Source organism: Scyliorhinus torazame, chromosome 16, assembly GCF_047496885.1.
Source record: "Scyliorhinus torazame isolate Kashiwa2021f chromosome 16, sScyTor2.1, whole genome shotgun sequence".
Taxonomy (NCBI): domain Eukaryota; kingdom Metazoa; phylum Chordata; class Chondrichthyes; order Carcharhiniformes; family Scyliorhinidae; genus Scyliorhinus; species Scyliorhinus torazame.
In genome coordinates this window covers 46992196-47019433 of record NC_092722.1, presented here as the reverse complement: position 1 = coordinate 47019433, position 27238 = coordinate 46992196, and the positions used below count along the sequence as shown (strand labels likewise).

Here is a 27238-nt window from a genome sequence, read left to right as displayed (position 1 = left end):
TGTCGTATGCGGTTCTCCCCCCCCCCCCCCCACCCCCACCCCCATGGCAAGCCGAAGCAATGTCCACAATAAAAGAGTGACACCGAAATATGCAAAGAAAAAGTCACAGCTGTCTTCACTCTGACTTTTTTCAAACTTAAAAAGGTGACTTTTAAGATAATCATTAGGCCATTTTGAACAAAGTTTCTTTTTTTGCTGCCAACATCCAGCTCAGTTCTTGGTTGCTCAGTTAGAGACTTATAGTAACCCATCCACAAGATAGCGAACATGTTGTTTACGTAGAGTAAACAAGAATAGTGTAACCTTGACACATGTCTGCAGAGAGAGTATCAGCATCCAGTATGATAAAGTGTGCTTCAATATTTTAAAAGTATATGTTAATATTCAGGAAAGGTAATGATTGACCTTCTGTTGTGTGAGGTGATATAAAATGCACGCTGATCATTTATTTCATCGATGCCACAATGAAAGCCCTGCTCATTCTTCTGCTGGTGGCCAGTGGTAAGTTGACCGTTCTTTGATATAGAATCATAGAATCGCTACAGTGCAGAAGGCGCTATTCGGCCCTTTAAACCTCCAAAAGAGCACCCTACCTCCAACAGGGCACCCTCTCTAGGCCCAAACCCCCAACTCATCCCCGTAACCCCACCTAACCGTTGGATAGTTTGGGGCAATTTATCATGGCCAATCCACCTAACCTGCTCTTTGGACTGTGGGAAGAAATCTGAGCACCCGGAGGAAACTCAAGCAGACACGGAGAGAAAGAGCAAACTCCACACGGACAGTCACCTGAGGTCTGAATCGAACCTGGGACCCTGGCGCTGTGAGGCAGCAGTGCTAACCACTGTGCCACCATACCACCAATGCCGTTGGGCCCAATTCATGGATATTCTAACTGTAATTTGAAGACAATTGCAGAAATTCTCCTCAGTCTCAACCCATGTCAGGTGTTAGATTTCCTAGCTGACAAACAGCAAATCTTGCTCCTAGCTGGGATAATGATTGAGGGATTGGGAAAATTCACACTGGCAGTGGGTGCTCTCTTCAGGTTGTGTTTCTTTGCTATACCTCAAGCTTTAAGTCATCTTTGCGGCTTCCGGGTGCGGCGATGACCAGCTGAGTCGCACGTTTCGGCAGCTCCCGGTGTAACGGACTTTTGGGCTCTTGATAAGAGCCCCAACGGCAATTTTAATGGCTAAAAGTACTGTGCGGTGAACCAGAAGGGAATCCCCCCTGGATACGGATGGAAAAAGGAGAGGAAGGTGGCCGGATTGCGGTGGATCCTTTAGAGCAGCGGCAAGGAAGGCAAGCAAAAACCAAGATGGCGTCGGAAGGTGGCAGTTTAATATGGGGCCCTGAACAACACGAGTTTTTGAAACGCTGCGTGGAAGAACTCAAAAAGGAAATGAAGAAGGAGCTGTTGGCCCCGATATTACAGGCGATCGAAGGGCTAAAGGAGGAGCAAAAGACCCAGGAGCGGGAGCTTCGGGTCGTGAAGGCAAAGGCTGCCGAGGAATGAGGACGACATACAGGGCCTGGTGGTGAAGACGGAGATGCACGAGGCACACCATAAACTATGTGTGGAAAGGCTGGAGGCGCTGGAGAACAACGCGAGGAGGAACAACCTAAGGATTCTTGGCCTTCCTGAAGGTGCGGAGGGAGCGGACGTCGGGGCATATGTGAGCACGATGCTGCACTCGTTAATGGGAGCGGAGGCCCCGGCGGGTCCGCTGGAGGTGGAGGGAGCATACCGAGTGATGGCGCGAGGACCGAGAGCAGGAGAAATTCCTAGAGCCATAGTGGTGAGATTCCTCCGTTTAAGGACAGAGAGATGGTCCTTAGATGGGCAAAGAAAACTCGGAGCAGTAAGTGGGAGAACGCGGTGATCCGCGTATACCAAGACTGGAGTGCGGAGGTGGCGAGAAGGAGGGCGAGCTTTAATCGGGCCAAGGCGGTGCTTCACAAAAAGAAGATAAAATTCAAATGCTGCAACCGGCAAGACTGTGGGTCACATATCAAGGGAGGCACCACTACTTTGAGACGGCGGATGAGGCGTGGACTTTTATCGTGGAAGGAAAATTGGAATGAGCGGGTTATTAAAAAAAAGAACGTTTGAAACAAAGTGGTGGGGCGAGTATGGGGGGCGAAGAAGGGGGGAAAGAGGAGTTTTATGTTATTAATCCTGCGATGTGGTAACTTTTCTCTCTTCCACAGGAGGTGGTGTGGGGAGGAAAGGAGGTGGAAGAGATGGGGCATTGGCCATTGGGGGCGGGGCCAAGGGGGAAGCGCGGGCTCGGTTCCCGCGCTATGATAATCATGGCGGGAATAGGGAAGCAGGAAGGAGGGGGCATCGCACGGTGCGAGCCGATGTCACGGGGGGAAGCCGAGGTCGGCCAGTGTTTGCTGACTTCTGGGAGCAACATGGGGGGTGTAACTACGCTAGTGGGGGATCTAGCGGGGGGGGTGGGAGGGGGGAATTATTGGGCTGCTGCTGCTGTTGGGGAGAGGGGGGAGCTGGTATGGGGTGGGATGGGCGGTGGGGCACCGCCTGGGGGGGACACAGCTGCGTGGGAACCGGGTGAGGAGCTGGAAAAAGGGGATGGCTAATCGACAAGGGGGGGGGGTTAAAAAGCCCCCCAACCCGGCTGATCACGTGGAACGTGAGAGGGCTGAACGGGCCGATAAAGAGGGCACGGGTACTCGCACACCTTAAGAAACTTAAGGCAGACGTGGTTATGTTACAGGAAACGCACTTGAAACTGATAGACCAGGTGAGACTACGCAAAGGTTGGGTGGGGCAGGCGTTCCATTCGGGGCTAGATGCGAAAAACAGGGGGGTGGCTATATTAGTGGAGAAGCGGGTAATGTTTGAGGCAAAGACTATAGTGGCGGATAGCGGGGGCAGATACGTGATGGTGAGTGGCAAACTACAGGGGGAGACGGTGGTTTTGGTAAACGTATATGCCCCGAACTGGGATGATGCCAATTTTATGAGGCGTATGCTAGGACGCATCCCGGACCTAGAGGTGGGAATGTTGGTAATGGGGGGAGATTTCAATACGGTGTTGGAACCAGGGCTGGACAGGTCGAGGTCCAGGACTGGAAGGAGGTCGGCAGCAGCCAAGGTGCTTAAAGATTTTATGGAGCAGATGGGAGGAGTAGACCCGTGGAGATTTAGCAGACCTAGGAGTAAGGAGTTTTCGTTTTTCTCCTATGTCCACAAAGTCTATTCGCGAATAGACTTTTTTGTTTTGGGAAGGGCGTTGATCCCGAAGGTGAGGGGAACGGAGTATACGGCTATAGCCATTTCGGATCACGCTCCACATTGGGTGGACTTAGAGATAGGGGAGGAAACAGAAGGGCGCCCACCCTGGAGAATGGACATGGGACTAATGGCAGATGAGGGGGTGTGTCTAAGGGTGAGGGGGTGCATTGAAAAGTACTTGGAACTCAATGACAATGGGGAGGTCCAGGTGGGAGTGGTCTGGGAGGTGCTGAAGGCAGTGGTTAGAGGGGAGCTGATATCAATAAGGGCACATAAAGGAAAGCAGGAGAGTAGGGAACGGGAGCGGTTGCTGCAAGAACTTCTGAGGGTGGACAGGCAATATGTGGAGGCACCGGAGGAGGGACTGTACAGGGAAAGGCAAAGGCTACACGTAGAATTTGACTTGCTGACAACGGGTACTGCAGAGGCACAGTGGAGGAAGGCACAGGGTGTACAGTACGAATATGGGGAGAAGGCGAGCAGGTTGCTGGCCCACCAATTGAGGAAAAGGGGAGCAGCGAGGGAAATAGGGGGAGTGAGGGATGAGGAAGGAGAGATGGAGCGGGGAGCGGAGAGAGTGAATGGAGTGTTCAAGGCATTTTATAAAAAATTATACGAAGCTCAACCCCCGGGTGGGAGGGAGAGAATGATGGGCTTTCTGGACCGGCTGGAATTTCCCAAGGTGGAGGAGCAGGAAAGGGTGGGACTGGGAGCACAGATTGAAATAGAGGAAGTAGTGAAAGGAATTAGGAGCATGCAGGCGGGGAAGGCTCCGGGACCGGATGGATTCCCAGTTGAATTTTACAGGAAATATGTGGACTTGCTCGCCCCGCTACTGATGAGGACCTTTAATGAGGCAAAGGAAAGGGGACAGCTGCCCCCGACTATGTCTGAGGCAACGATATCGCTTCTCCTAAAGAAGGAAAAGGACCCGCTGCAATGCGGGTCCTATAGACCTATTTCCCTCCTAAATGTAGACGCTAAGGTTCTGGCCAAGGTAATGGCAATGAGGATAGAGGATTGTGTCCCGAGGGTGGTCCATGAGGACCAAACTGGGTTTGTGAAGGGGAGACAGCTGAATACGAATATACGGAGGCTGCTAGGGGTAATGATGATGCCCCCACCAGAGGGGGAAGCGGAGATAGTGGTGGCGATGGATGCCGAGAAAGCATTTGATAGAGTGGAGTGGGATTATTTGTGGGAGGTGCTGAGGAGATTTGGTTTTGGAGATAAGTATGTTGGATGGGTGCAGCTGTTGTATAGGGCCCCAGTGGCGAGTGTGGTCACGAATGGACGGGGATCTGCATACTTTCGGCTCCATAGAGGGACAAGGCAGGGATGCCCTCTGTCCCCATTACTGTTTGCACTGGCGATTGAGCCCCTGGCAATAGCATTGAGGGGTGCCAAGAAGTGGAGGGGAGTACTTGGAGGAGGAGAAGAACACCGGGTATCTCTGTATGCGGATGATTTGTTGTTATATGTAGCGGACCCGGCGGAGGGGATGCCAGAGATAATGCGGACACTTCGGGAGTTTGGAGAATTCTCAGGATATAAACTGAACATGGGGGAAAAGTGAGTGTTTGTGGTGCATCCAGGGGAGCAGAGCAGAGAAATAGAGGACTTTCCGCTGAGGAAGGTAACAAGGGACTTTCGTTACTTGGGGATCCAGATAGCCAAGAATTGGGGTACATTGCATAGGTTAAATTTAACGCGATTGGTGGGACAAATGGAGGAGGACTTCAAGAGATGGGACATGGTATCCCTGTCACTGGCAGGGAGGGTGCAGGCAGTTAAAATGGTAGTCCTCCCGAGATTCCTCTGTGTTTCAGTGCCTCCCGGTGGTGATCACGAAGGCTTTTTTCAAAAGAATTGAGAAGAGCATTATGAGTTTTGTGTGGGCTGGGAAGACTGGGAAGAGTGAGGCGGGGATTCTTGCAGCGTAGTAGGGACAAGGGGGGGGGCTGGCACTACTGAGCCTAAGTGAGTACTACTGGGCCGCCAATATCTCAATGGTGAGTAAGTGGATGGGGGAAGAGGAGGGAGCGGCGTGGAAGAGATTGGAGAGGGCATCCTGTAGGGGGACTAGCCTACAAGCTATGGTGACGGCCCCATTGCCGTTCTCACCGAAGAAATACACCACAAGCCCGGTGGTGGTGGCGACTTTGAAAATTTGGGGACAGTGGAGACGGCATAGGGGAAAGACGAGAGCCTTGGTGGGGTCCCCGATAAGAAACAACCATAGGTTTGCCCCGGGGAGAATGGATGGGGGATTTGGAATATGGCAAAGAGCAGGAGTAACGCAACTGAAAGATCTGTTTGTGGATGGGAAGTTCGCAAGTCTGGGAGCGCTGACCGAGAAATATGGGTTGCCCCAAGGGAATGCATTCCGGTATATGCAACTGAGGGCTTTTGCGAGGCAGCAGGTGAGAGAATTCCCGCAGCTCCCGACGCATGAGGTGCAGGACAGAGTAATCTCAAAGACATGGGTGGGGGACGGTAAGGTGTCAGATATATATAGGGAAATGAGGGACGAGGGGGAGATTATGGTGGACGAGCTGAAAGGGAAATGGGAAGAAGAGCTGGGGGAGGAGATTGAGGAGGGGCTGTGGGCGGATGCCCTAAGTAGGGTAAACTCATCGTCCTCGTGTGCCAGGCTAAGCCTGATTCAATTTAAGGTGTTACACAGGGCGCATATGACTGGAGCACGGCTCAGTAAATTTTTGGGGGTAGAGGATAGGTGTGCGAGATGCCCGAGAAGCCCAGCGAATCACACCCACATGTTCTGGTCATGTCCGGCACTACAGGGGTTCTGGGTGGGGGTGACAAAGGTGCTTTCGAAAGTAGTGGGGGTCCAGGTCGAACCAAGCTGGGGGTTGGCTATATTTGGAGTTGCACAAGAGCCGGGAGTGCAGGAGGCGAGAGAGGCCGATGTTTTGGCCTTTGCGTCCCTAGTAGCCCGGCGCAGGATACTGTTGATGTGGAAGGAAGCCAAGCCCCCGGGGGTGGAGACCTGGATAAATGACATGGCAGGGTTTATAAAGCTGGAACGGATTAAGTTCGTCCTAAGGGGATCGGCTCAAGGGTTCACCAGGCGGTGGCAACCGTTCGTCGAATACCTCGCAGAAAGATAGAGGGAATGGAAAAGAAGAAGGCAGCAGCAGCAGCCCAGGGGGGAGGGGGGGAGGAACCAGAAGGAGTCTCAGGGTTATTAATATATATGTATAATATGTATAGGTCGTTGATATAAATAATTGTATATTGGATTGTTAAACCATATTTTTGGAGAGTGTTTATCTGAGACAAGGCAGTTGATATTTAGTTTTAGTTTTCGTTTTTGTTATATATTATTTATTCTTTGTTTATAAAACAGGTCATTGTTATTTATACTGTTATATTATTGTGTAAAGGATACACAATGTACTGAGATGGTTGACCAAAAATTTTCAATAAAATATTCTTTAAAAAAAAAGTCACCTTTGCAGCAGAACAGAGGAAGTTTCATTCTGCATCGAATTGTTGTACATTTTATCTGGGAGGACCCTGTGTGCGCAGGAATGGGAAAATATGAAATATATATTTTTAAATTCATATAATGGGAAGTGGGCATCGCTGGTTAGGTCAGCATTTATTGCCTATCCCTAGTTGCCCTTCAGAAGGTGGTGGTGAGTTGCCTTCTTGAACCGCTGCAGTCCTTGAGGTGTAGGCTCACCCACTGTGCTGTTAGGGAGGGAGTTCCAGGATTTTGCCCCAGCGACAGTGAAGGAACGGTGATATATTTCCAAATCGGGGTGTTGAGTGACTTGGAGGGCAACCTCCAGGGGTTGGGGTTCCCAGGTATCTGCTGCTCTTGTCCTTCTAGATGGTAGTGGTCGTGGGTTTGGAAGGTGCTGTCTCAGGAATCTTGGTGAGTTACTGCAGTACACCTTGTACATGGTACACACGGCTGTCACTGTTCGTCGGTGGTGGAGGGTTTTGATTGTTTGTGGGAGGAGGAGCAATCAAGCGGGCTGCTTTGTCCTGGATGTTCTCAAGCTTCTTGAGTTTTGTTGGAGCTGCACTCATCCAGGCAATTGGAGAGTATTCCATTACACTCCTGACTTGTGCCTTGTAGATGGTGGACAGGCTTTGGGGGTCAGTTTCTCACCGTGGGATTCCTAGCCTTTGACCTGCCCAGGTAACCACAGTATTAATATGGCTCATCCATTTCAATGGTAACCCCCAGGATGTTGATTGTGGGGGATTCAGTGATGGTAATGCCATTGAATATCAAGAGGTGATGGTTAGATCCTCTCTTGTAAGAGATGGTCATTGCCTAGCACTTGTGTGGTGTAAATGTAACTTGCCACTTGTCATCCCAAGCCTGGATATTGTCCAGGTATTGCTGCATTTGGACATAGAATTTACAGTGCAGAAGGAGCCCATTCGGCCCATTGGGTCTGCACCAGCTCTTGGAAAGAGCACCCACTTATGCCCACACCTCCATCCTATCCCCATAACCCAGTAATCCCACCTAACCTTTTTGGACACTAAGGGCAATTTTAAATCATGGCCAATCCACCTAACCTGCACATCTTTAGACTGTGGGAGGAAACCGGAGCATCCAGATGAAACCTACGTAGACTCCTGCAGAACATGCAGACTCCGCACAGTGACCCAAGCCGGGAATCGAACCTGGGACCCTGGAGCTGTGAAGCAACCGTGCTAACCACTGTGCTACCGTACTGTGCTACATGGACTGCTTCATTATCTGAGGAGTCGCGAATGGTGCTGAACATTGTGCAGTCATCCGCAAACATTCCCACTTCTGATCTTATGATGGAAGGGAGGTCATTGATGAAGCAGCCCACTGTGCTGTTAGGGAGGGAGTTCCAGGATTTTGCCCCACCACCATGGATGTGAATGTGGCAGGACTGCAAAGCTTAGACCTGATGTGTTCGTTGTGGAATCACTTAGCTCTGTCTTTTACTTGCTGCTTATGTTGTCTGGCGCACAAGTAGTCCTGTGTTGAACTTCACCAGGTTGACACCTCATTTTCCGGTATGTCTGATGTTGCTCCTGGCATGCTCTCCTGCACTCTTCAATGAACGAGGGTTGATCCCCTGGCTTGGTGGTAATGGTAGAGTGGGGGATATGCCGGGCCATGAGGTTGCAGATTGTGGTTGAGTACAATTCTGCTGCTGATGATGACCCACAGCACCTCATGGATGCCCAGTCTTGAGTTGCTAGATCTGTTGGAAGCCTGTCTCATTTAGCACAGTGGTAGTGCCACACAACACGATGGAGGGCATCCTCAATGTGAGGATGGGACTTTGTCTCCACAAGGACTGTGCGGTTGTCACTTCTACCAATACGGTCATGGACAGATGCATCTGTAACAGGCAGGTTGGTGAGGATGAGGTCAAGTATGTTTTTCCCTCTTGTTGGTTCCCTCACCACCTGCTGCAGTCCCAGTCTAGCAGCAATGCCAGCTCTGTCTACGGTGGTACTATCGTGCCACTCTTCATGATGGACATTGGAGTCCCCAACCCAGAGCATATCCTGCACTCTTGCCGCCCCCAGTGCTTCCCCTAAGTGATGTTCAACATGAAGAAGTACTGATTCATCAGCTGATGGGGTGGCCGGTACCTGATAATCAGCAGGAGGTTTCCTTGCCCATGTTTAACCTGAAGCCATGAGACTTTGTGGGGTCCAGAGTCAATGTTGAGGACTCCTCAAGGAGCATGGGGAAAACAATCATCCCCACAGCACATGACCCGTGCTGGTTATTACACACCACCCTCCGCAATGGTCTATTCCCAGTACTGAATACACTTTTTGTGTAAAGAGATCATACCCAACATCACTCCGAAATTTCCCTTTCAACCAAACTGAACCTGCACCCCTTATCCTGCAGCTCTGCTCTACTTTTGAAGTAATGCTCCAATTTTACCTTCTCTAAACTGCTAATCGATCTTAAGGTCTAATTACCAACCTGCAAGATAAAATGCCCCAAGTTACTGATCTTGATGTGAACCGGAACATTTGTCTTTTCAGTGAATGCCTGTGGAAATCCCAGCTACCCACCTTTTAGTACAAGAGTAGTCAATGGAGTCGATGCTAAGCCCTACAGCTGGCCGTGGCAGGTGAGTTACAGATGGAACGCCATCGCTGACAGAAAAGGAATGGTCTTAGCTTTCTCATTCCTCGTTGGTAAATATGCTGCGCAGTGTGGTATTGTTCCACAAGGTATTGAGTTCAATTCGACGCCTCTGATGGATAGATTGATCTCAGCTGGACATCAGCAAAAGTGCCACAATTGACCATAATGCACCAAAGTAGGGAAGGGAGTAAGAATCGGCTGGAGTTGCCACTGTTGATAGTTATCTATTAACCACTCCTGGCAAGTGTGTTTTGGGTGAGCAAAGGTTTAAAGGATTGAAATAAAGAATTCAAAGCATTTATAAAAGATAATTCACAACCACAGGGGGTCCAGAAAACATCCTACAGTCAATAAGGTTTTGGGTTGATGGTGAAATTCAAGATGGCTCCTGGGTTGGCAGCTTTGTCCTGTCTTCATTCATGGGCTTGTTTTGGCTGCCTCTCCTGATCCAGGTTCATTATTCCTGTTCTCCTTTATGTGGCTGGTTGTCAAAATATGTTCGATAATACCCCTGCGAAGCCTTGGGAAAATAGACCGGCACTATACTAATGTGAGTTGGAGTTGTTGATGATGAGGCAAGGTACTAAATGAATACTTTGCATCAGTATTTACCAAAGAGAAGGAATTGGTAGATGTTGAGTCTGGAGAAGGGTGTGTAGATAGCCTGGGTCACATTGAGATCCAAAAAGATGAGGTGTTGGGCGTTTTGAAAAATATTAAGGTCGATAAGTCCCGAGGGCCTGATGGGATCTACCCCAGATTACTGAAGGAGGCTAGAGAGGAAATTGCTGAGGCCTTGACAGAAATATTTGGACCCTCACTGTCTTCAGGTGACTTCCCGAAGGACTGGAGAATAGCCAATGTTGTTCCTTTGTTTAAGACGGGTAGCAAGTATAATCCAGGGAACTACAGGCCCATGAGCCTTACGTCAGTGGTAGGGAAATTACTGGAGAGAATTCTTCGAGACAGGATCTACTCCCATTTGGAAGCAAATGGACGTATTAGTGAGAGGCAGCATGGTTTTGTGAAGGGGAGGTCGTGTCTCACTAACTTGATAGAGTTTTTCGAGGAGGTCACAAAGATGATTGATGCAGGTAGGGCAGTGGATGTTGTCCATATGGACTTCAGTAAGGCCTTTGACAAGGTCCCTCATGGTAGACTAGTACAAAAGGTGAAGTCACACGGGATCAGGAGTGAGCTGGCAAGGTGGATACAGAACTGGCTAGGTCATAGAAGGCAGAGAGTAGCAATGGAAGGATGTTTATCTAATTGGAGGGCTGTAACTAGTGGTGTTCCGCAGGGATCAGTGCTGGGACCTTTGCTGTTTGTATATACAAATGATTTGGAGGAAAATGTAACTGGTCTGATTAGTAAGTTTGCAGACGACACAAAGGTTGGTGGAATTGCGGATAGTGATGAGGACTGTCAGAGGATACAGCAGGATTTAGATTGTTTGGAGACTTGGGCGGAGAGATGGCAGATGGAGTTTAATCCGGACAAATGTGAGGTCATGCATTTTGGAAGGTCTAATGCAGGTAGGGAATATACAGTGAATGGTAGAACCCTCGAGTATTGAAAGTCAGCGCGATCTCGGTGTACAGGTCCACCAGTCACTGAAAGGGGCAACACGGGTGGAGAAGGTAGTCAAGAAGGCATACGGCATGCTTGCCTTCATTGGCCGGGGCATTGAGTATAAGAATTGGCAAGTCATGTTGCAGCTATAGAACCTTAGTTAGGCCACACTTGGAGTATAGTGTTCAATTCTGGTCGCCACACTACCAGAAGGATGTGGAGGCTTTAGAGAGTGTGCAGAAGAGATTTACCGGAATGTTGCCTGGTATGGAGGGCATTAGCTATGAGGAGCAGTTGAATAAACTCGGTTTGTTCTCACTGGAACGACGGAGGTTGAGGGGTGACCTGATAGAGGTCTACAAAATTATGAGGGGCATAGACAGAGTGGATAGTCAGAGGCTTTTTCCCAGGGTAGAGGGGTCAATTACTAGCGGGCATAGGTTTAACGTGCGAGGGGCAAGGTTTAGAGTACATGTACGAGGCAAGTTTTTTACGCAGAGGGTAGTGGGTGCCTGGAACTCGCTACCGGAGGAGGCGGTGGAAGCAGGGACGATAGTGACATTTAAGGGGCATCTTGACAAATACATGAATAGGATGGGAATAGAGGGATACGGACCCAGGAAGTGTAGGAGATTGTAGTTTAGTCGGGCAACATGGTCGGCACGAGCTTGGAGGGCCGAAGGGCCTGTTCCTGTGCTGTACTTTTCTTTGTTCTTTGTTCTTTCCACAGTCAAAGCAGCCTCCAAGGATCACGATGTAAGTTCACCACAGAAAATGAATCCTTGGGTGAAGTGTCAAAGAGCGGCTTAATATACCATAATCTTTATTGTCACCAGTAGGCTTACATTAACACTGCAATGAAGTTACTGTGAAAAGCCCCTAGTTGCCACATTCCGGCGCCTGTTCGGGTACACGGAGGGAGAATTCAGAATGTCCAAATTACCTAACAGCACGTATTTCGGGACTTGTGGGAAGAAACCGGAGCACCCGGAGGAAACCCACGCAGACTCTGGGAGAACGAGCAGACTCCGCGCAGACAGTGACCCAAGCCGGGAATTGAACCTGGGACCCTGGCGCTGTGAAGCAACAATGCTAACCACTATGCTACTCAGCCCATGGACCCCAGAAAAAAACAGCTTCATCAGGAGAGGGGAGGTGGAGATAGAGGAAATCAAAGAAAAATTCTCTCTAGGTTGCAAAACGCTTTTGAGAAATTCAGTTAGTTGAGCTTCGAACCCTGCCTTCCCATGTTTGTGTGGGTCTCCCCACAACAACCCAAAAGATGAGCAGGGTAGGTGAATTGGCCACGCTAAGTTACCCATAAATTGGAAAAAAACGAATTGGGTACTCTAAATTTATATTTTTAAAAAAGAGCACCGGACCCTGGCTCAGGAAGCCCAGGGTTTGAATCTGAATAGGGTTCATAGAACATAGAACATAGAAAATACAGTGCAGAAGGAGGTCATTCGGCCCATCGAGTCTGCACCGACCCACTCAAGCCCTCACTTCCACCCTATCCCCGTAACCCAATAACCCCTCCTAACCTTTTTTGATCAAGGGCAATTTATCATGGCCAATCCACCTAACTTCACTTGACCTTTAATCTTTGCATGTACCATATTAGGATGTGGGGAGAAAACAGGAGGTGGCAGGTACCGAACAGAACTCGCGCCGCTGTTTGAGGGTGTGATCTTCGACGAATCTGGCTGTTTGACAATGGTAGACCTGTTGATATTTATTATTTACTGTTATGATTTATTGCTAGATCTCCTTAGAAGTGGGTCGAGGATCGTATTATTCCCATACCTGCGGAGGAAGCCTGATTGGCAGAGACTGGGTTGTAACAGCGGGGCATTGCATCCAGTGAGTGCCTTGTCTGAAAATAAACCTTTCCGAGTACTATTCCCAATGTAGACCAACGAAGGCTATCTGGATTTGTGCAACAGTCTTCTCTCCACTATTTTACAGGAGACATTCACCCAGAAGAATTCTTCCTTTTAAAAGTACAAACAGCAAATTATCATAAAATTGCTCTGTGTTTGGCAACTGTGATCATCAACATTACATTCTAAGCCTACGAGGGTATTTTTTATCTTTCACTCTCCTGGTATATTGGGAATTTGGCCGTGACCAGCACCATACAGCTGGTGCTCTACATCAAAGAGATCTAAAGATGAAAATGAAATGTTATATCATTGCACCGAGTTTCTCTCCACTGTTCCAATATTGCATCTTCTCCTCAAAGGTCAGGAAGGTCCTACCGTGTGGTGCTCGGAGAGTATGACAGGGCTGCGCTTGAAGGTGGGGAAGAGACTATAGCTGCTGCCAAGATCTTCGTTCACCCCCAGTGGAATCCCAGTTGCCTGAGCTGTGGGTAAGATGGCCTGCTTGATCTTTCAGTCTGTCTACGCTCGTGTCAAACTGACTTGCAGTTTTAAGTGATGGGGTGAATCCGTGAATCAAAAACAACCTATCTTTTATACAGCATCTTTAACGTAATGAGCTATCACAAGGCACTTCACAGGACCCTTATGAAACAAAGCATAGAACAAGCCACATAAGGAGATATTAGGTCAGGTGATCAAAGATGACTCACTCATCAGGGAGTAAAGTTTGAGGAAAATCATCTTTCTCCCACGAGGGGAGCTTTGAATGGGAGGTTACAGGTTAAGGTTGTCAATTTCCCACTATGACCCAGATTTTCGCCACAACAGAGAGATGCTCCATCATGGTGGAAATCCCACATACGGCCAGAAATTCTTAAGTCCTGCCCTGAACACCGACATGTTCTGTTTTCATGATGGTGGGAGTGGGGTAGGGTCGGGGTTCACGTGTGTGCGGTTCGCAGAGGCAGTTGACCATTCACATTGCCAGCTGCCTCCGCTGAAGTGGTAAGCCTGGAGTGTGAAACCCGGGTGTGCAGATTAGACCAGGTAAGAGCTGGTCTGAACTTGGGGGATTTGTTTCGATAGCGACGGTATCCTTTTGGTTCTGGTCCGAGACACCTTTGGGGGAGATGAGGCATCATTTTGGATGGTTAACGGTAAACACAATTGTGTCAAGGCCTAGCCCGAGGAGCTGAGTGGCAGGGGGGATGGGGGTCATGTTAGTCAGAGACGGTGAGCAAGGGGTTTGGAGGCAAGGGCAGGGGCTAGCTTTCAGTAACTCTTCCCCCCCCCCCCCCCCCCCCCACCCACTTTCCGATACCAGGACCATTGATTGGATACTCAGTGCTCTTACAAGGTCTCTGGCAAGTTTGACAGAGTTTGCTGGGCAGCCTTCAGGAGGCACAAGAGACACTTGCAAGTCCCATTAAATCCTTGAGCTCAGGGATAATTACTCTCCAGTGGCTCATTAATGATCCTAATTGACATCCCGCAGGATTCCTGCACCCGACCCTTCCCACCCCCAACTTAATTGAGAATAGTTTTCCTGATTGCAGGAATCAAATATGATACCCTTGCCTGATTCTCCCAGTGTTCCCCCATTCCCACCACCATCATTTTTACAAGGTTATAATAACATGTTTTGACTTAAATCTTTCCCTTTCTACGTTAAGCTGGAGATATTTCTCATATGTCATAGACTCCCAGCAATGGCAGTTTTGATCATTCTTTCAAAGAATAAAAATAGCTGACTAGGATGAGATTGAAGATTAAGGGGATTAGAAATGGACAGCGATGATTAAATACTCTGTGTGACTGTGATCCATTTTTCTGCATATCTGTCTTTTTTGTGTGTGTATGTGTGTTTATGATGACCGTTTGATTGTAGGCTAATGTCCAAGCTTTCTAAACTGGTTATTTTTCACAGAAGAGACCATTAACCAATTTAGAGGGGAAAATAAATCCTAACCAGGAGAGCATTTTCACCTCTGTTTTTAGCCATGATTACAATTTTCCACTTCAATGGCCACAGCAAGTCCAGAAAATAACAACTTGCATTTCTTTAACACCTTTAACAAAGTGAAATGTTCTAAGGACTTGCAGAAGAATCGATAACGAGTCCTGAGTTATTTCAAAAGTTGAGTCAAGTCTTTTATCTTATAGTCGTTTGGTAGTACAGAGTTTGAGTATTGATTGAAAAAAGAGGCATCCTGTCAAAGCTTTTCAGCTTACACACATCAGGTCAGATTTGCAAATCTGTCTTGATGAATGCAAGATGAAGAGATGTGCTGTCAAATCTTATTTTCAGCAATACTCAAATCATTTCCTGCTTAATCTTCCCAGCTGATCCCCCACTACACTCACAACCCCCTCAGCTGCAGCCTGCCTTACTCAATGTTTTTATTATTATTTTCTGGGATGTGGGCATTGCTGGCTCAGCCAGTATTGATTGCTGATCCCTAACTGTTCTTGAGAAGGTGGTGTGAGTCACCTTCTTGAACCGCTTGGAGTCCACCTGATGTTAGGAAGAGCGGTTAGGATGGGAGTTCCAGGCTTTTGACCCAGCGACAGGGAAGGGACGGTGATATATTGTTGTCGCTTTCTTGGATTCCAGGAGGACCTCAGCCTCTTCCACTTGTTTGGTATCTTCTCCAGGCCTGTAAATCACCGGCCTGCTGATTTGCAAGTCCTTGCTCAAGAGCACGTAAGCGATGGGGATGGTAGCATGATGGTAATGTTACCAGGTTAGCAAACTGGATTGATGTGCCAGAGACATGAGTTCAAATCCCATCACACAGGTATTTAATCTAGAATTTAAATACTAGTCTTATTAATAATGATCATGAAGCTCACTCGCTCACTAACACCCTTCAGAAGGGGATTCTTTGATCCTTATTTGGCCTGATCTATGCATGGCCAGATCCACACCAATGTCATTGACTCTTGTCTGGCCTTTGAAATGGACTAGCAAACCCTACAGACCGAAGCACTACTTACACCACATGGATTGCAGTGGCTCAAGGAGATACTCATCACCACCTTTTTTAAGGAAGATTTGGGATGAACAATAAATGCTTCCCTTGCCCTCCACCCAATAATATATATTTTAAGAATTAACAAATGCTGTATTAGCTGCATTCAACTGTTCTTTAAATTAAGAGCAGCCCATATGGAACAAGTCTGATGGCCTAACCACTCCCTGAAACATTCTCATTTTAGGAATGACATTGCTTTAATCAAACTTTCCAAACCTGCAACCTTGAATGACAAAGTCAAGCCTGCCTGCATTCCTCCATCTGGTGACATCTTTGCAAATGATTATCCCTGCTACGTGACTGGATGGGGCAGGTTGTATAGTAAGTAGCTTCCATTTCTTTTCCAATCTTTGAGGTGCTATCCAAACAGGAAGAAAGTAAACATCAAATCAAATTGATGACGATGCCGCATTTACCTGAGAATTACTTGGTTCCACTGAGTATTTTTTTTGTGGTTGCCTTTATCTATTAATGTCTTCTCACTGATTCACCCAATGCCCTGAAATTCACTGGTTCAGGGTAAGAGACCGTCCACTCAAACATCAGGAAGAACCTTTCTACAGAGCAGACCCCTTCTAATAGGTTTTCCTCCAATTGGGATTAAACAACCTGCTCTCCAGCTCGTACTCCCTTACGGATTAGTCTGAGAACTCCAAAGCAACTACAAGGGTTGGTTAGTTCAGTCGGCTAGTTGGCCAGAGTGTGACGCAGGATAATACCAAAAGTAAAGGCTCAGTTCCTGCACTGGCTGAGGCACTTCTTGTTGCCTGCCTCCCTTGCCCTGTCCCACAATGATATCATACATCTTGGAGGATGAGAACACCACATAAACAAAAAATGCAATCAGTGATGAGAAATGTGAATGAATGTCAAGGCTAACGTTCCTTTGACACATTAGTTGAGAGTCCAGCATCAAGATTTGCCTCCAGCAATGGCATTCTAGGAACTTTCTTTTTGAAATATGTTGTATGTCAAATCTAATGATGTCATTGATAATAGCGGGATCTTTCTGTGCACACGGGATGATATTTTGAAGGTGCAGGAGTCTATGCTTTATAGAAAGGATACTCCTTTACCTTCAAATGAGGAAATTCTTAGCTGACTGCAATATTCATAAACCACACAATGATTTAGTGGTTAAGCCACTTCCCATTGAACTACATAGATCAAGAAAGCCCCGGTTTGAAACTCGGTCTGTGCTGTGTTAATTTGGGGTAGTGTAAAGATGCACTGGCTTCAGTGTGTTTGGGTTCAGGAAGGATTAAAATCATGTATGGTTCCCATTGGTGACGCATGTCAGAAAACAAATGTATGTGGATGAAAGCTTAAGGTCAGGATTGAGTTCCGCTATTCGGGCCTCTTGGTTTCACATTTCACAAACGTGAAAAGTTCAACAGTGATCCACAGGGTGTGAAGAGCTTGGGAAGGTGCTGAGGGCTGATCAAATGCCTTTTTAAAATTCATTTCAGGATGTGGGTGTTGCTGGCTCGGCCAGCATTTATTACCCATCCCTAGCTGCCCTTGAGAAGGCGGAGTTGATCTGCCATCTTGAACCACTGTAGTCTGTGTGGTGTGCGTACATAAATAGAAGTTTTATTTGATAATTAGAAGAACTTCTACAAATAGAAGTTATATTTTTCTTTCTTCCTGATATGATCGCAGTCCACGTGGTCAGTTGGCTCAGTTACAGTATGTTGCCCCAATACTCTGAAACCATATCCCAGAGCCAGCATCTTTAGAGCTGAAGAAAGAATTGAAGAGCAGGCTATAAAGTCAATTTAGAGATGCCTGATGAAAACCCACATGTCTTTAACAACTCTAACAACAGAGGGTAGGTTTCCTTCAAGCAGAGGAGGCTGTTGGCAGAAAGAGAGGTGATCTCATTGAAACATTTTAAATTCTAAAGGTTTTGGCAGGGTAGCTGATAGGGGAATATTTCCCTTGTCTCCATAGGATAGAACTAAGTGTCACAAACACAGTATAAGGTGTTGGCCATTATGATCTGAGGAAAAGAGAGTTTTCATCATTCAGAGGGCTGCGAATCTTTGGCATTCTTTACCCCAGGGAACTGGGGGTGCTCAGTCACTGAACATATTCAAAACAGAAATTGATAGATTTTTGGACATTTGGGAAATTAGGGGATATTGGGATAGTGCAGAAAGTTGGAATTGAGGCAGAAATTAGCCATGGTTTTATTGCAGCCAGTTGGAAAGACTGAATAGCTACTTCTGCTTCTGTCACTTATGATCTTATGTTCTTGATCATGTCAGAATTGTGGTGATCTTAATGAGGTGTTTCCAGGATGGAAGACTTAGTGATCACAAAGACACACAAAGCACTTTTGTAGAATTAAAATCATTTTATTTTCACTACTAAATTTGAGTTTGACACTTATTCTAAATAGAAAACATGCAATAATTAAACTACACTCATTAACATTATCTCTATCTACTAACTATAACTATTATATCTTAACTAGCTCTGCAATACACTATGAATCTTGTCTTCTTCAGTTCCAATCTAATCTCCTCGCCCAAGAGCCAGTGCAATTTATACCACTGTCACTTAGCTCCCTCTAGTAGCTCGGCTTAACATAACATGAACTCTTCACATGAGAGGCTTCCGGTTGCAGCTATGCAGAGCTAAGTCGCACGTTCGGCAGCTCCCACTTGGAACGGACTTTTGGGCTCTTTTCAGGGCCCCCAACGGAATTTTTTCGACATTTCACGGTGTGGGAAGAAGACTGCAACATTCCCCCGACGGTGTATGTCTTGGACCAGGAACAGGGCGACTAGAAAAGTGGTGGTGAAGCCAAAGAAAGTGCGAGGGAAGAAGAGCAAGATGGCGGCGGGCGGGGACCAGGCAGCGTTGATGCAGTGGGCGCAGGAGCAGCAGGAGGTTATCCAGCGCTGCTTCAGGGAGCTCAAAGCGGACCTGCTGGAGCCGATGAAGGCTTCTATTGATAAGCTGCTGGAGACCCAGATGGCCCAGGGGGTGGCGAGGTCCGACAAAAGATCTCCGATAACGAGGACGAGATCTAGGGCCTAGCGGTATAGGTGGAGGCACACGAGGCGCTCCAAAAGAAATGGCAGGAACGGTTCGAGGAGATGGCGAATCGGTCGAGACGGAAGAATCTGCGGATCCTGGGCCTCCCGGACGGGCTGGAGGGGTCGGACATGGGGGCATATGTGGTCACCATGTTAAACTAGCTGATGGGAGCGGGGTCCTTCCAGGGGCCCCTGGAGCTGGAAGGGGCTCATAGAGTGCTGGCGAGGAGGCCCAAAGCTAACGAGCCGCCACGGGTGGTGTTGGTGCGGTTTCATCGGTTCGCCTATCGGGAGTGCGTACTCAGGTGGGCCAAGAAAGAGAGGAGCAGCAGGTGGGAGAATGCGGAGGTTCGAGTATATCAGGACTGGAGCGGGGAGGTGGCGAAGAAGAGGGCTGGGTACAAACGGGCGAAGGCGGTGCTGCAAAGGAAGGGGGTGAAGTTTGGCATGCTGCAGCCGGCGCATCTGTGGGTCATCTACAAGGACTGGCACCATTATTTTGAGTCCCCGGAGGAGGTGTGGGCCTTTGTTCAGGCCGGGAAGCTGGACACAAACTGAGGGTCGGGATGGGGGATCGGGCGTGGGGGTGGTCGGGGATTGCTGTTGTTGTGTTACATTTTGAGAGGGGGTTCTTTGTTCTTGTTCAGTGTGGGTGGTTAGGGTGGGTTGGGCACTGTTTTGGTTGGGTCTGTTGGGTGGGCTTTTGGAGGGGGGCAAGTAAACGGAGCAGGGGGTGAATGGCCGGTAGGGGGGATGGGGGCCCCCCGCGTGGGATGGGGGCCCCCCGCGGGGGTGAGGGGACTGGGCCTGTAAAAGGAGCTGCGACAGAGGAGGCGGGACCGAGCAGGTGGAAAGCGTGGGCTTTTTCACACTCTGAAGGCTGGAGGGAGCGGGGCCTGGGCCGGGAAGTGCCGGTTTTTCCCCGCGCTTGGGATGGAAGGGGGAGGCGGAGAGGCTGCTGGTGGGTAATAGAGGGGGAGGGGAAGTCCCACAATGGGAGGAGTCAAAGGAGAGGGAGGACCAGCAGGAGTCAGCTGACTTGTGGGAGTGCAGTGGGTCAGCAGCAGCAGCAACCCGGGGGGAAGAGGGGGGGTTCTATTTTATTTTTGTTTGTCTATACTGGGGGATCTGAGGGGGTGTATATGTTTGCTATGTGTTTCGGCGGGTGTTAATATATTATTTATGTATGGGGGGGGAGGGGGGCACTGGGTTGTTTTGTTTTGTTTTGTATTTAATTCTATTGGGTTCCTTTTACATTTTGCTGTTGATATTTTGTAAAAACTTTAATAAACATTTTTTAAAAAATTTTTTAAACTCTTCACATGATGTACATTTGTATAATATCACAAGAATAATGTTCTTTGTTTTCTTTGTAACCTTCATGCTAACACCATATTCTTACTAAAACCTAAAGTATAATCACTGATGCGTTGTGATTGCTACTTTCATATTAGACAGCAAACACAATCTTATTGTGAGATACTGGAATGTAATTAATGCAAGGATGCAGCGCCATCAGGAGTGTGTGAGTCTGTGCATGGATCTCAATCTTTTCCCCATACCCGGCTGTAAATATTACATTCCTCTGACCACTGTGTTGCGCACATCATTATTTGTTGCAGGTTTCATTTTTCCTAATGAATGAATATTTCTATCTGGAATTCCGCAGCTGGTGGGCCACTCGCCACAAAGCTGCAACAGGCACTTCTGCCAGTCGTTGACCATCAGACCTGCCAGCAATTTGACTGGTGGGGTAATAATGTGAAGACAACCATGGTATGCGCTGGAGGGTATGAGAAGTCTGGGTGTAATGTACGTATTTCTACATAATTCAGTTCAAAATGCTTTGTGTGGAATTGTGGTTTGAGTGAAGAAAGGCTAATAGTTCTGAGAAGCCTATCACCTTTTTAAGATGTGGATCAGTGGGCAGCACTTTTGCCTCCGAATCAGAAGGTCTTGGCTTGCAATCCCACTACAAACACCTATGCAGAAAGTATAGCTTAATCTTCCAGTTTCGTACTGGGGGTCCTCTAAAACTGTTTTGTTTTGTGTTCTTTGATAAGTAAACCCTCTCTCAGCGCCAGCAGCAAACCTCTTTTTCATGCAAACCTTTTCTACTTTTCTCTATTTTCTGATTACTACCATGGCTATTGCTCCTCTCAACTCATTTCTCTTTTTGCCTCTAAGTTCCTATCCCACATAATTTTTCTTCTGTCTGCATCTTCACTGTTTTGGAGCTAGGACTCGGGTCACAGTCTGCCACTCTATTTCTGCAAGCATCGCGACTGGATCTGAGCCCAGACCCAGGAGCTGAAGGGCGGACTGTAAAGCTCCTGACATTCGTCCAACCACCTGCCTGTCTGTCTGTCCCTCCGTCCATCTGTTTATCCATCTATCTATCTCTCTTGTATGAATAGATATATATACTGTGTGCATGTGCGAACAGACACAGGGCGCGATTTAGTGGTCTTGTTGTGCCCCACTTCGTGACGGGACGAGGCCGTTGAATCTCATGAGATATTGCAATCTCGATCTTACCCTTACTGGGCGTCCTCATTGTGGAATTCTCCTGGCGTTCTGGACCGAACGTCCGCACCTGGGAGATCGCACCAGGGCACCATTTAGCACTCGACCACACAAACGTCGACCAGTCATAATGGGGGTGGGGGGGGGGTCTCCCAGCCCATTAGACACCCCCGAGTAGTCGAGGACAAGGCAGGATGGCTCCCTGACACTCCTTCTAGCACCTGGGCACCTTGGCAATGCCATCCTGGCAGTGCTAGGTTGCCCAGGTACTAGGTTTGCACTGCCAGGGATTAGGCCCTGGCCTTACCAGGTGGAAGGGATGTGAAGGGGTGTTTCCGGAGGCCTCCCGAGGTTGACGGGGGGGGGGGGGGGGTCACAAATGGAGGGGGGAATGAAAGGGGGTGTGGGAAAAAGATTGGTGCAGCCAGACAAAATAGTGCCCCAGTTCACGAGGAGCCTTCCCTGCTGGGCTCACCAGCAGGAAATGACTCAAGTGCACCCTCCGCAGAGAGACAGTCCCCTGTGGTGATCTTTGTGAGGGGTTTCCAGGATGGAAGGTGTCGTGATCAAAAGATACACAAAGCTCTTTTGAAGAGCTAAACTAATTTTACTAACACTACTAAATTTGAGTTTGACACTTATTCTGAATAGCAAACATACATGCAAGAATTAAACTACACTCACTAACACTATCTCTATCTACTAACTATAACTATTATATCTTAACTAACTCCGTAATACACTGACTATTGGGCGGGATTCTCCCCCCCCCCCCCCACGAAACCAGCGCCACGCGAATTGCGCCAGGCCGCTTGGAGAATCGCCGCAAACGGCGAGCGACGATTCTCCGGCCTAGATGGGCCGAGCGGCCGCGCGTAAGCAGCCTAGTCCCGCCAGCGCCGGCCACACCTGGTCGCTGCCGGTGGGTACTCATCGCAAAGGCTTGGGGGGCGGCCTGTGGGGGGGGGGGGGGGGCTCCGTTCCCGGGGGGGGGGGGCCTCCGATGGGGTCTGGCCCGCGATCGGGGCTCACCTATCGGTGGGCTGGCCTCTTCCCCCCACCCCCCGGGCCTACTTCTGGGGCGTGACCGGCCCCAGAACCACGGCACCATGTTGGTGAGGGGCCGGAGCGCTCCGCGAGGTTACGGCGCATGCGTCGGTTGGCATCGGCGCCACTGCACAAGTGCTAGTTGGCGCCGGCCCAACTGCGCATGCGCGGGACCCAAGGCGCCGTGTCTTTTACGCGCCGCCAGGTCTCTGACGCCACGCCGAGACCCCGCCGCCGTAAATCGCGCAACGTCCCTGCTAGCCCCACGGAGGGCGGAGTATAGGGGTCTGGGAACAGGCGGCGACGCCGGAGTAAAACACTCCGGTTTTTACTCCGGCGTCGGCACTTAGACTCCCGTTGGGAGAATCCCGCCCATTATCTTCAGCTCCAGCCTAAACTCCTCCCCTTAGTTTAAGAGCCAGTGCAATTTATTGTACTGTTCCTTAGCTCCCTCTAGTGGCTAGGTTTAGCATAACATTAACTCTTCACATGTTATACATTTTGTATAATGTCACATCCCCGTGGCCAAAACAAACAGCAAAGTGCAGTTGAATAGCGATGTGTTTCTCAGCACTGTAGCCTTTGAGAAACATCACGCGAAACGCACCCAAATCCGGGCATAGATTTATTTTCCATTGAATCGCACCCACAGGATCTGGACTAATGATACGGAGAGTATTCCCTATCTTTGAAATGACAAATATGGTTGGGCGGCACGGTGGCGCAGTGGTTAGCACTGCTGCCTCACGGCACTGAGGATCCAGGTTTGGTCCCTGCCTCAGGTCACTGTCCGTGTGGCGTTTGCCCATTCTCCCTGTGTCTACGTGCTTCTCACCCCCACAACCCAAAAATGTGCAGGGTAGGTGGATTGGCCACGCTAAATAAATGAATAAATTCATTTTAAAAATTACAAATATGGGCGAAGAGTTGAAAGGGTAGAACTGTATTGTACTTGTATGGTCTTATTAAGTCTAGGTTGGGATTACATTTTAGAAAGGGTTTAATAATGACATTCATAGATGATGTTGCTGCTGGTTAACCTGCTTTATTCTTCTTTTAATTCAGGGGGACTCCGGTGGTCCTTTGAACTGCCAAGGTGCTGATGGATTGTGGTACGCTTATGGCGTAGTCAGCTTCGGGTCAGGTTGGGGTTGCAACACTCTGCAGAAACCCACGGTCTTCACCCGAGTATCTGCCTTCAATTCCTGGATAGATTCGGTGAGCAGAATATTAAACGGTGACAAAAATGGTACAATTCTGGCTTGTTGGGATTTGTGGAGGCTCCTTTAATTCAGTCACTATTCAAAGGGAGTTTAAACATAACCTCGCTGCAGTTAGGATCGGCCCCAATCTTCATTCAGTGGAAATGTTGTGTGGTCAAATGGTTGTCTGCAAAGCTTGGGGGAGGAGTCGAGATACTTTTGAACAAATGCTCCCTGCGTGGCTTTTTTTAGTTATGGGTTGGTTAGCCAGTTATTTCCAAGTGGGCTCGACAGCTAGTCAGAGTCCAGATAACTATGTTTAACGATATTTAAAAAACTGGGTGATTAAAACCTTAGGGTTGGAACATCCAAGAGCTATGGTTCAGAGAAGCGTGACTCCCACAGTGAAATACGAGTTGGCAAGAAATTATAGAATCCCTACTGTGCAGAAGGAGGCCATTCAGCCCATCAAGTCTGCACCGACCATCTGAAAGACCACCCCACCCCACTCCCCCACCCCATAATCCTACCTAACCATTGGACACTAAGGGGCAATTTAACCTGGTCAATCCACCTAACCTGAACATCTTTTGACTGTGGGAGGAAACTCGAGCACCCGGAGGAGACCTTCACAGTCATTGAGGAGGGAGGGTGGGGGGAATGTACAAACTTCACACAGTCACCCAAGGTCAGAATTGAACCCGGGTCCCTGGCGTTGTGAGGCACCAGTGCTACCCACTGTGCCTCCGTGCCACCCTTGAACAAGAAAAGCTAAGAAAAAAATATGTTTAATACTGAGATACTTTTATTGTTTTCCTTTTAAACAGCTGGGTTTACTGTAAAAACGTACAGTATATATTTGTGGACACATTGATCTCTCGTAAAAGTCGGCCCCAAGACGTTTGGCCTATAAAAGCACAATTTTTCATGTGCCTCATGTAAAAGCCAACTTTAGATTTTCAGGGATCAAGGACCAGGAATTGCAGAAATAAAGTTTAATCCTGGAGATGTTAATGATTCAATTTCATTATAAATGCATAAATACTCATAAAAATAAGTGAGCCAAATAAATACTTCAAACATTTCTACATTTAAGTTTTGTTTTCAGTTATTCAAATTATTAAAGTGATCAGATTCTGAATGAAAATCATGTTATGAGTATTAATTACTCCAGTCCGTTCATGTAAAGAAAGGCAGACTCAGGGATGCTTAGAACTTTCAGCTGCCAATTCTAGCAACAATTTCGTTGAAAACATTAGCCATGTAAAAGTTGACACTTGGCCGAAAAAACTAATCTCAAATTATTGAGTTTTACAGAATCATATAATCTGTACAGTGCAGAAGGAGGCCATTCAGCCAATCGAGTCTGCACCAACCCTCCGAAAGAGCACCCCACCCAGACCCACTCCCCCGCCCTATCCCTACAACCTAACCAACACATCTTTGGACACTAAGGGGCAATTTTAGCATGACCAATCCACCTAACCTGCACATCTTCAGACTGTGGGAGTAAACCGGAGTACCCGGAGGAAACCCACGCACACACAGGGAGGACATGTAAACCCCACATAGACAGTTACCCAAGGCCGGAATTGAACCAGGTCCCTTTCGCTGTAAGGCAGCAGTACTAACCACTGTGCCACCGTGCTGAGAATCGTCGGGATGCTCCATTTTGCCGGCAGCCCGGGTGTTGCCCAACGGCGTGGGGCTGCCCCGCAATGGGAAACCCCATTGGCCAGAAACAGAGAAACCCGACGGCGGGACGGAGAAACCGGCCCAGGTATATTTATTTATTTAAACTACCCAATTCTTTTTTTTCCAATTAAGGGGCAATTTAGCATGGCCAATCCACCAACTGCATATCTTTCGGTTTGTTGGGGTGAGACCCACCCAGACACAGGGAGAATGTGCAAGCTCCACATGGACAGTGACCCGGGGCCCGGATTGAACCCGGGTCCTTGGCGCTGTGAGGAAGCAGTGCTAACCACTGTGCCACCATACTGTCCCATATGGAATATTTATTATATATCACTTATTTATTCACCTGTTCACCTCTATTAAACAAATTCATTTCATTAATTAAACCCAAAATGAAATTTGATAGTGTCATACTCTTGTCAAAGATGGGAGAGAGATCCTGTAGTGGCGTGGATAATTCCGATTGCTAAAACACAGAATAATTATTGTATTCACTATCTTTGGTATAACATCATAAATGTATCTATTTATCAATGTTAGTGAAGGAAACCTTTGAGGGCAGCTCACCAAGACAAGTGATCAAGAATATGAGAGATTAAAAACTCAACCTGACAAAGATAGGAAGATCCAGAAAGAGGCACCAACACTTCCATCGGGATGTAGAATTAGCTGTGTGTAGCGCACAAAGACTCCGTGAGACGAATAGAGTGAAGTCGATGAGGCTTTATTAAGCGTGTCTGTTCCCCCACAGCTCGATAGTAAACTGGCCTGCGGGGGAAGACTCCGGCTTCTTATACTCTGCCTTCAGGGCGGAGCTTGAGGTCAACGGCCAACCAGGACCCGGGGTCTGTCAGCCAATGACATTAGGGCTTCCAGTCCCACATGACCCCCCAATACATACTACCACACCGTGTAAGCCACCGAAGGGCACCATGGTGGCACAGTGGTTAGCACTGCTGCCTCACAGGGCCAGGGGCCGGGTCCAATTCCAGCCTTGGGTGACTGTGTGTGGAGTTTGCACTTTCTCCCCATTTCTGCATGAGCTTCCTCCGGGTGCTCCGGTTTCCTCTCACAGTTCCAAGATGTGCAGGTTAGGTGGATTGGCCACGCTAAATTTCCCCTTAGTGTCCAAAGATGTGCAGGTTGGTTGGTGTTACGGGGATAGGGCGGCCGAGTGGGTGCAGGTAGGGTGCTCTTTCAGAGGATCAGTGCAGACTCGATGGGCCGTATGGGCTCCCCCGGCACTGTATGGATTCGACGATTCTAGTCGCTAAGGTGCAAAGTTTTCAGTTGTGGATTTCTCTCTAGTTTTCTGTGCTTTTCTCTCATTTGCTCCTGAAAACATAGAATCATGCTTAGCGTTTCAGTTGGCTCCATTCCAAATGGCCGTGCTTTATGTTTGGTCCTCATCAGTGGATTATTTCATTATGTAGAGGATCACAATGCACAGTGTTACCGAATGACAGAACAGGGGGGTTGCATCATCCACTCTGTCACATTCCCAATCCCGGCTTTACCGCTGTGGAGAGCTGCTGAGCAGAGGCTGAAAGCTTTCACCACCAATGCTAGGAGGGATTAGGAGAAAGGTTCCCATCACTGGTTACATGTCTATTCTCAGCCTCAGTTGCTTTATAATTTAACTTAAATAGTGATAAAGACAGAATATGTTAGTCCGAGCATGTCTCTTTCTTTCATCATTGTATTAATACCCCTTCCTGAATCTTTTTATTTTCAGACAATGGCTAGTAATTGAAAGGTGGAACAACAGCATTTCAACAACCATGCATTTAGAACTGAATAAACTGAATGAGGAGAACTAAA

General features: G+C 48.1%; 1 protein-coding gene across 1 annotated transcript; it reads left to right on the top strand.

Annotated features, from left to right (window-relative positions):
- Nucleotides 1-426: 426 nt before the first annotated feature.
- LOC140392801 (proproteinase E-like) lies at nt 427-27238 on the top strand. The gene is made up of 8 exons (XM_072478449.1): nt 427-501; nt 9299-9387; nt 12742-12839; nt 13222-13350; nt 16082-16218; nt 20614-20756; nt 23583-23735; nt 27153-27238. The coding sequence occupies exons 1-8, from the start codon at nt 465-467 to the stop codon at nt 27168-27170; spliced, it is 804 nt and encodes a 267-aa protein (XP_072334550.1). The 5' UTR covers nt 427-464; the 3' UTR covers nt 27171-27238.